Genomic DNA, 10,258 nt, shown 5'->3' on the forward strand with positions numbered 1-10,258 from the left:
CTCTTACCTTGGCCAATACCAGAATACCCTTTACCTTAAAGCCTGCTGTTTGAGGTCTTTGTTGTCATAACCTTCCAAGGTTTATAAGATGCATCCTAAGCTTGCCTGGGGCTTAACATACAGCCCCAAATAATGAAATCCTGTATCAATCTTCCCGCTCTGCATAGAAGTTCCAACTGCTTCCTGCTGAGAATGGATGGTGATATGGGAGAGGCAGCTAGAGTTCCCACAGAGGAGATTGATCCCAGGTTTCTCTATTATAAAATTACCTAGGCTAAGGTCCTGTGAATAAAAGACAAGTTAGTGAAAACAAATTTCTTAGGGTGCTGGCAAGGTTTCCTGCTCATGTCAAGGCTTAATCCAGCGGGTTGGTAGCCACTGCTTCTCTTGATGTTCTGTAATAATATGGGCAAAACCTCGACCCCAATGCAGTACATAACCAGGCTTCCACTCTGGCTGAGAGTAAAAAGAACTCTAATGAGCATATACTTAGGACTATTAAGCTATACGGGCTGCTACCTTTCCCCTCCTTTTTATATACAAACAAAAATTTTAATGGGGTAAGGGTAGTTCTTCCTGTTATCTAGCCCTTTTCTTGCTAGGCAAAGTATGGTAATTGACAAAGTTCCAAATTTCAGGTATGGGTTCTTTAAATGACAATGCCCAATACAGATGTAAACTATTAGCCACTACTAGGGAAAAACCATGATTGTAATGTTAATTCCCTCAAAGGTCTTTTTAAATTGAGAAAACAAACTGAGAAACTCTTAACTGAGAGAATTTACCATTTCTTTAACTGTAGGAACTTTCCTTTGATGTTTACTTAACGGACAAACAAAAGATTACGCTTTCCTTGCAATCTTTGCAAGCAAGGATTTTTCTCTCGCTATTCCAAAGGTTTTGCTACTCGTGGTCCTAAATCCACCCTTCACAGATCTCAAAAGGCTGTTACTCGTGGACTAATGGTTCTACCCTTCGCAGTTCCTCTCAGAGGCTCTGTTACTTGTGGTCCTCAGTGGTACCACCCTTCACAATTCCTTGATAGCAGAGTTTTTCCTGCTTTCAAGCTGCTTTTCCAGCAAAATTTTTGCTAATTGATTCCAGACTCTTTTTTCAAATGGAGCCTTCTAGCACAAAGGTCGTTTAGCTCTTAGTTACTCTTCCCTCCCTTTGTTCTCACCTCTCGTAATTTTCCAAAGGAGTCACTTGCTTCAGAGTGTCCCTTTCCCCTTTGGGCCATGTCCAGGCTCTTTAGCCGGACCTGGTTATAGTACACAGATGCTGATGAGAGGTTGTTACCCCTTTACCACACAGGATAATCTAATATTCCACAAACATATTTAATTATTCTCCATCATCATCCATTGGTCTGGTTTAATTTCCCCAGTTTTATGCTGAGGCACCACAGGTCTAACCAAGCTGGCAGAGTGCTCCCATGGCATAGAATTGAATTATACTGTTTTTCCAAGAATAGTTTGAAACAAAAATATTAAAGACACTGTTTTAACTTCTTTCATTTACCAGTGGGTCCTGATTCTGGCCTAGCTTCCCACATTTATGGTATTTGATATTAACTGGGGGATTTACCCTCTGATCTTCCAGCTGCCCAATTTGGGTTGTCATGTCAATGTAATATTTACCTGCTTCAACTCTAAGATTATTCATTTGACTTCTCAACTGTTTTTTATCAGCTGCCATGATCTTAATTGCATCTTTAAGCTGTTCCATTTGTTACTTCAACGGCTGTATCTTATTTTCCATGATTTTTCTCTACTGGCTTTCTTTCGGCCTTCTACATTTTACAATCTTTCCTTTTCAATTATTAGAACCTTTGACTGCCTTAAAGGGACAGGAATTTTTTTTTTGAGACAGAGCCTCAAGCTATCCCCCTGGGTAGAGTGCCATAGCATCACAACTCACAGCAACCTCCAACTCCTGGCTCAATGGAGTCTCCTGCCTCAGCCTCCCAAGTAGCTGGGACCACAGGTGCCCGCCACAATGCCTGGCTACTTTTTGGTTACAGCCATCATTGTTGTTTGGCGGACCCAGGCTGGATTTGAACCTGACACCTTAGGTGTATGTGGCTGGTGCCTTAGCCACTTGAGCCACAGGCGCTGAGGGACAGGAACTCTTTAGCTGTTTTTTACTCTGGAGTTTTAGTTTTACAAAACCTCACTTCCTGTATTTCTTCACCAGCCTCCTTAATCTACTTCACTTCTTTTCTTTTTAAACAGAACTCTTAACTGCCAAAAAGGGATTTGGGCATTGGTCTCTCAAAAGCTACTTCCTGCTGGCATTGGGCGAAGATATATGGGAAGCAGTTAGAAGTTCTCTTCCCTAACTTAATAAACTCTTGCAACCTATTCCCAAAACTTTTCTCTTTGCTGTTTTACCCAGGAGTTTTCTCACCCCTGAAGCTAAAGGCTTCTTTACTAAAGGTTCTTATCTCCTAGTTCTATCTTTTCTTTTTCCCTCTTATCTAAAGGCTTTTTTCTGCTTTTTTCTCCAGCTGCTTCCCAGAAGAGGCTAAAGGCTTTTTTTACTGGCTTCCCCCCCCCCACAGAAAAAGTAGTTAAACTTTGGAAAGAGGAAGTGTAGGACAGAAGAGGAAAAACCAAATGAGAAAGGCCTGTTGTTGGCTGTCTTAGGTATTTCTTTTCCCTCTAAATATTTCCTTTTCTCTTTTTTTTTCTTATTTGCTAAAGCTTATTTCCCTCTCAGTCCACATTCACTGAATCCTACTCACAGCACCATTTGTCACATCCTACTCCTGCCACCACTTGTCAGGTCCCAGGACTGGCCAGGTCTCGGGCCCAACTTAACTAGGTTCCCTAGCTTCTCGATTGGCCAAAGGTCCCACTTGCCCTGAGCAGAGTTTCCCTTTGGACTTCCTCCCACTGTCTACAAAAGGCACTTGACTTTACCTCCAAGTGTCCCTTTTGGTCCACGTCCCTGGTGTCCTGTTGTGTCCTGCCTGCTACACCACATGTTGCAACCCCTTGGGCCCCTGGGGCCCCGGTCTTTATTGTGAGAGCCAAACTAGCTCCATTTTGTTGTTTACAGCACAAGCCACAGCACAAGCCCCATTCCTAGCTGTTTACCGCATAGCCCTTCTGCCCCAACCTCTGCCAGTGAAACCTGCAGGGTCACTCCCTGCTGCCTTCCCCCACCCCAGGTTGCACAGCCACTGCGCTGTAAACTGAGTCACCTTAGGCAAATAGCTGCTATAATAAACAGTAAGTTTCTATTACCTTGAAATACAGGTAACCAGGTTGCACCAACTCTAGCCCCCAGTTAAGGGACCCTCCACCCCTCACCTGTACCAATCTGAATTCACCTTTACTAGTGAAATCATCAGCTACCAATGCAAATCCTCCTTTACTTATGAAATCACCAACCACCAATGAAAAGTGTACTCGTACTGGACCCTACCCCTCTTGCTTTCTGTACCCATAAAAACTTCCTCCACCCCAGGTTCGGGGCTCATCCTAGGCTTGCATGCCAGGAGAGTCCAGGCTGCCCAGGGCCTGAAATAAACTCATCTCGTGCTTTTTACATCGGAGTGTGTCTCGGACTGTCTGTAGGGGTCTTTTGGGAGAATTTCGGGCATAACATTATCACAGCAGGAAGGAACCAGGAGGCAGGCTAGCCCTTCTCTGCAGGGCAGCCTGGAGCAACCTCCACACTAGCCTTTTATTGAGACCTTACAACACAGGTGAGGGGAGTAATTAACAAATGACTAGTGCTGAAGGCTCGGGCTCTTCTTCCACAAGGAGCACCTGTGGACAGATGGCCCGAGGTCCACCCCTTGCTCAGAGGTCGTCTGACTTTTGGCGTCCCCTACAGTAGAGGCTGGCTCAGAAGGTACAGCTGGGCATGGGCCATACATAGCATCCACTGGCATAATAGTTAACATCAGCTCTGAAGGTGGCAGTGGGGGCACAGGGCCAGAAATTCAGGTAACATCAATACTCAGACAAAATGCCCTCCTGGTAGATCAGTCATAGGACTCTGGAGTGTAAGTCAAGGCCAAGGACAGGCCAGAGCCAGCCAGGCAGGAAAGCTCCCCTCCCAGGGTTGGAGATCAGAGTTGAGCATAGAGCTTGAAGAGGGAGACTGGTGCAGCTCCAGTCAGGACCTTAGCAAAGTCCCACTCTGTGGACCAGGTGGCTGTGGGTGGTTGGGGTGCAGTGAGAGAGCGAGGAGGGGAGAAGGCTGCTCCTAATTGCAGAAGAGGCAGTTTCAACCTCAGTGCTAATGCCTGAGGGCCCCATGTCCTGACTCCCACCACCAGAGTGATCGCCAGGTACAAATGTCAAAATCAGTGCATCCCACAGCCAGTGCAGAGACATACATGCTCAGATAGATTTCGTGCTTGCCTGTAGAATTACTAGTCCATGATGAGTTTGGCATGTGGTGACCTCGTCATGAAGTAGCTGTTAGGAATTAAACTTCTTCACGTGCACACACATACATATGAACACTGCACTGCATCAGCCTCTACAGTATTCCAGAGTCTCAAGAGAGGCTTTTCCTATTTTCCTCTTTGTTTTTTAACTCTTACTTTGTCCTTGGTGATAAGAAATTCTGTTTCTGTGTTGAGGCTGTATGTTCCTACATATGTTTCAGTGCAAATTTTAGGCTTTCGAGGACATGACGAACCTCTCGCCTAGAGCCGACTCTCCAGGTGAGCCGAAAGGAAGTGAGTGGAAACCTGTTACCCTGCTCCCCGGCGGGGCTGGGATGGCTCCGAGTCTTTGATCGCAGGAGTTAACAATCTGGAGAGGGGAGATGGGCTTGTGAACAGATTGGAGACTAATACTTACGACAGTAGTTAGCAAGTGAGGCTGGGGAGAGAACAGGGCAGCCTTTCAGAGGAGTCTCTCCAGATGCCGTGGAGGTTTAGTCAGGCAAAGTTGGAAGGGGGAAGAATTGAAGATCAGGCAGAGAGAAAGTAACGGATTCTATATGTATGTGCGTGTGCATAGGTGTGTGTGTTAAAATAAATATGAGATTTACCATGTTAGCCATAGAACTGGACAGGTCAGTGGCAGTAAGTACCTTCGTGTCGTCGTGTACAAATGTCCACTGGTTCCTCACATTTTTCTTCTTCCCGGAGTGAAACTGTACACATTAAACATGAACTCCCCGTTCCTTGCTCACCTCAGGCCCTGGCAGCCACCATTCTCCTCTCTGTGACGATGACAACTCCGGGTCACTCCTGTGTGGAATCCGTGTTTTTCCTCTGCATCAGGCATGTTTCACTCAGTGTAACTTTCTCACAGCTCATCCAGGTTGCAGTGTGAGGCAGAATTTTGCTCTTTTTAAGGCTGAGTGGTGTTCCATTGAGGTCTGTACCGCTTTGTGTCTGGCCATTCGTCCCCCAGGACACTCAGTTGTTTCTAGGCTTTGGTTGTTGTGACTATGAACATGGGTGTACACAGAACTGATTAAGTATCTGTTTTCAGTGGGTTCTTTAAAAAAAAAGGCTGGATGAACCAGGCATGTTGGTTTACACCTATAATTCTAGCACTTTGGGAGGCCAGTGGATTGCTTGAGCTCAGGAGTTTGAGACCAGCCTAAGCAAAGAGTGAGACCCTGTCTCTAAAAATACTCGGGTGTTGTGGCAGGCACCTGTAGTCCCAGCCACTCAGGAGGTTGAGGCAAGAGAATCATTTGAGCCCAAGAGTTTGAGTTGCTGTGAGTTACGATGCTACGGCACTCTACCAAGGGCAACAGAATGAGACTCTGTCTCAAAAAAGAAAAAGAAAAGCTGGATGGTGCTTGTGGGGCTCTTCCTGGAGTTTTTGGCTGTTGACCTCACAGTCAGGAACTTGTTTCTACTCCCAGGGGCACGGTCTCCTCACCTGTGAGCTAAGGGAGGCCTTTCTCCCACCTCTTATGTTCTGTCCCAGGTGACTTTGCGTGGGAACTTCTGTCCCCAGACCTGGTACGCTCAGCCACTCCAGTCTTCTGCTTCTCCTCAGTGGAATTAGGAGTGCAGGGGATCCTGGGTGTGAGCAGAATTAACATCTTCACTTCCAAGTGTACAGAAAGCTGTCACTCTGCTGAGACATGAATTAGAACCTTAATCCTGGTGAGAACAGTGTGGGGGCGAGTCCTTGGTGGGAGACAGGCGGTTCCTTGTCCTTTCTTATAAAGTAACTGTCAAGAAGTGGCTGTATGTGTCTGTGTGAAAGAGAGAAAATGCCTCCACAAAGAGAGCTGGCTTGGGCGGCGCCTATGGCTCAATGGGTAGGGTGCCGGCCCCATATACCGAGGGTGGCGGGTTCAAACTTGACCCTGGCCAAACTGCAATAAAAAAATAGCTGGGCGTTGTGGCGGGTGCCTATAGTCCCAGCTACTCGGGAGGCTGAGGGAAGAGAATCGCTTAAGCCCAAGAGTTTGAGGTTGCTGTCAGCTGTGTGATGCCAGAGCACTCTATCAAGGGTAACAAAGTGAGACTCTGTCTTCTGTCTCTACAAAAAAAAAAGGAGAGCTGGCTGCCAGGGCTAGTGATGGAAGTAAAGGAGAAGCCTGAGAAGCTGCTGGATCTCACCAAATGGACACACAAGTGGCCTGGTGACCCAACAGCAGCTCCATAGCTCCATAGCCAGTACAAAAGTGAAGCTACATGCTCTCTACTAAAATAGGACAAACCTATTTGTAAACTTTCAATGAGCGTCTCAGCCAGCAGAAAACTAGCTCGTTGAGCAATAAAACTTCAGAGAAGTTTGAAAAGGTGGCTTGGGAGAAAGGCAGGAGGCTATACAAACATTTCCAGGAAACAGCAGATGGCAAAGGCACCAGCGTGGCTGCTGAACCAACTCCTTTTCAAGTAAGGGCTGGTTTGAAAATTTTAAGACCTGTTTTTCTTGGCAAAAAGTGCAGGCCAGCTGCCCATCTCACGGCAGACAGGAGTCCTCCTAAGTTACGGAGGAACAGAGGCACAAGTCCCAGGCTGTGTGTGTCTCAGTTCATGGGGAGGCTGGACTAAGAGTCTTGTGAAGGAAGCAATCAGAAAATAAGGCGAGATCCCCACCAAAGAAGGCCTTGAAGAGCTGGTGCACAAGGACAAAAGAGCTGAAGGCAGTGGTGAAGAAATAGAAAAGGCAAGTTGGGTTTTTTATTTTGTTTTGTTTTCCTGAGAGTCTCCATCACCCTGAGTAGCGTCATAGCTCACAGCAACCTCTAACTCTTGGGCTCAAGCAATCCTCTTGTCTCAGCCTCCCAGGTAGCTGGGACTACAGGCGCCTGCCACAACACTCAGCTGATTTTACTATTTTTAGTAGAGATGGGGTCTTGCTTTGCTCAGACAGTTCCCAAACTCCTAGGCTCAAGTGATCCACCCACCTCAGCTTCCCAGGAAGCTAGGATTACAGGTGTGAGCCACCGTGGCCAGCCAGCAAATTGGGTTTTTCATAAGTTGAGTGATTTCAACACTTGTTGTTTCAACATTTGTTCCATTACACCAAGCTGCTGACATAGCTAACAGTCATGAGTAGGATGGAGCCTTTTTCATCTAGTCCAAGAAATATATCCCCATTGGCACTATCCCAGGAACGGTCCAAGAAGTTGCAACAGGAAAGAATGATTAACAAGATAGTTGACTTCAGTCAAGACTAATGAAGGAAAAAATAGGAAGAGAAAAATGACAATGAAAAGAAGAATAAAAAAGGAAGTAATAAAAACATTCACAATGTGGCTCGGCACCTGTGGCTCAAGTGGCTAAGGCGCCAGCCACATACACCTAAGGTGGTGGGTTTGAATCCAGCCCAGGCCCACCAAACAACAATGACGGCTGCAACCAAAAAATAGCCAGGCGTTGTGACGGGCGCCTGTGGTCCCAGCTACTTGGGAGGCTGAGGCAGGAGACTCGCTTGAGCCCAGGAGTTGGAGGTTGCTGTGAGCTGTGAAGCCATGGCATTCTACCCAGGGGGACAGCTTGAGGCTCTGTCTCAAAAAAAAAAAAAAAATTCACAATGTAAAATAATATTTCTCCAAACAGCTAAATGTTTAACGATTTAGAAAAGCTAGATGAAACACATGTTTGGAAAAGTGAAAATGTAAAACTTGCAACAAAGAGAGAAGACTTGATTAGGACAATAGTTGCTAAAGGCCACCCTGTGCTAGAAACTCCCGGTCCAGGGCCTTCAAATCAGGGTTAACTTTCACAGTCAAGATCATCCTCGTTCTTTATAGGATAATAAGCAGGGAAGCGGATGAATGCACTTATGTGGTTAGTATAACCTTCTTTCCAAACCCAGACAGTGGCATTCAAGGTAATAACATTTTAGGCCCATTTCATTTGTGACCATAGATACAGAAGTCCTAAATCAAAAGTTAAATTTGTAAAGAAAAGAAAAAAGGGACAGTTGTCATTCATCATGCACTTTAAGAAAAAAAAAAAAGTACCCCTCACCACTGTGGGAAACCCCTTTCTCTTTATCTTTTGTGTTCTGCTTTGCAGTTGTCTCTCTGACCCAGTTTCTACTTCTTCCTTGCCCCTGAAGATAATACTCAGATTTTTCCTATAGTTAACATTTTGGCTGCAAGTCAGTAATGTGAGGCAAATAAAAAGTGACCCCAAATTGGTAAACTACAAAGGTTCCAAAATCTCACCAAGTTTATATCCTGAATATTCTCGATTTGTAGTTCCAGACTTCCTTTAGAGACAGTAAATGAGTAAAGTCAACGTTCATCAAACATACTTCTGCCATCTGCTTGTTGCCTTGTCCCCACCTGGAGACCCAAAGAGCCCTCTGGAATAGCACAGGCCGCCCCTGGAGTGAGATGGCAGTTGATGTTTCTGAGGCCCTCCAGCCTGAATGCCCCTCATCCCAACCCCAACACAGCCTGCTGTCCACTTCTTATGGCGAGAGAGAATGTCCTCGGGGTTAACCTTCCTCGTGGAGGCTGTTTTGACCTGCAGAATGCAGAATTCTGGAAACAAGAAACATCTTTTCATAAGCAGACATTTCTTTTTTTTTTTGAGACGGAGCCTCAAGCTATCCCCCTGGGTAGACTGCCATGGCATCACGCTCACAGCAACCTCCAACTCTTGGGCTCAAGCGAGTCTTCTGCCTCCGCCTCCCAAGTAGCTGGGACCACAGGCGCCCGTCACAACGCCTGGCCATTTTTTGGTTGCAGCCATCATTGTTGTTTGGCGGGCCCGGGCTGGGGATTCGAACCCGCCATCCTAGGTGTATGTGGCTGGCGCCTTAGCCGGTTGAGCCACAGGCGCCGAGCCAGCAGACATTTCAAGTGAGGACAAAGTTGGGCGAATGGTTCACAAACACCCTTTGTGCTTACTGTTGAGAGTCCCCTCTGGAGTCTGAGCCCTGTGATTGCCATTCCTAAGAGACTTTTCTGGAATTTCTGGCTCTTGAGAGAGATGGAGGGAATCTCTTCCCTGTCCTTCGCCTTCCAGATATTTGCAAATAATTATTTAATTGCTTCCTTCCCCAGGAAGCACCTGGTTTCCTAGAATGTGTGTCCAGAAAGATGAGGCAGTAGGAGAGATGGGAGAGACGGTATATTGGACAGAGGCAAGGGGTCAGATAAGTTTTTGTCTGGAGGATTTGGGAACAGGTTAACAAGTGTACCTGACCTTGGAGATGAGCTCTGCGCTGCTGAGACAAGATGAAAATGAGTATTCTTTTCCCCCTTGCTGGAGAGGGGTGCAGGAGATGCTGGCTGTGTGCTCCCTCTTTTGAAGAGTTTGGAAGTTGAATGCTTCTTTGAAGATCCCACCTCCAAAACATAATAGAACTTAGCCTTTTCGATACCAAATGCTTTGCTCAGAGGCAGCACTAAGTACAGTGGACTAGGAGGCATGTGAGGGAAAGGTCAGTTGGTAGAAACAGCACATGTCGGGGATCTGAAACTAATGCTCAACGAGCTTGTGAAAACTGACTTCTCAGAGGTTACTGGAGTCCTGCTGCTCTGATGGCCTTCTGTTGGAATTATTTCCACAGGTAATCACAGCTGGCTTATCAACACTGCTGTTCGATGCGATCCTGACCAATGCAACTTTGGGATGGTAAGTCTTTTGCACAGAGAGAGGAAGTGCAAATTAATTGTCGGGTTTCATCAGGATGCTAAGTTTTTTTGTTTGGGTTAAAAACATTTTCTTTAGAAACCGGTCTCCCTCTGTCACCCAGGCTGGAGTGCAGTGGCACTATCAGAGATCACGACAGGGGATACTAAGTTTTCCTTTCTTAAATGCTGAAGAAAGGGAGTGTGGGCCTGTGTCTCT

The 10,258-nt window shown here is 46.3% G+C and overlaps 1 protein-coding gene across 1 annotated transcript in view; it reads left to right on the forward strand.

Annotated features, from left to right (window-relative positions):
* The window catches only part of TMEM241 (transmembrane protein 241), a 133,196-nt gene that overhangs the window by 111,029 nt on the left and 11,909 nt on the right, over window positions 1-10,258 (forward strand). The window contains exon 13 of the mRNA XM_023510172.1: window positions 9,978-10,042. Within this exon, the coding sequence (XP_023365940.1) occupies window positions 9,978-10,042 (65 nt within the window). The remainder of the gene's footprint in view (window positions 1-9,977; window positions 10,043-10,258) is intronic.

This window comes from Otolemur garnettii, unplaced genomic scaffold (genome assembly GCF_000181295.1).
Source record: "Otolemur garnettii isolate 467f Iridium unplaced genomic scaffold, OtoGar3 scaffold00012, whole genome shotgun sequence".
NCBI classification, from domain to species: domain Eukaryota; kingdom Metazoa; phylum Chordata; class Mammalia; order Primates; family Galagidae; genus Otolemur; species Otolemur garnettii.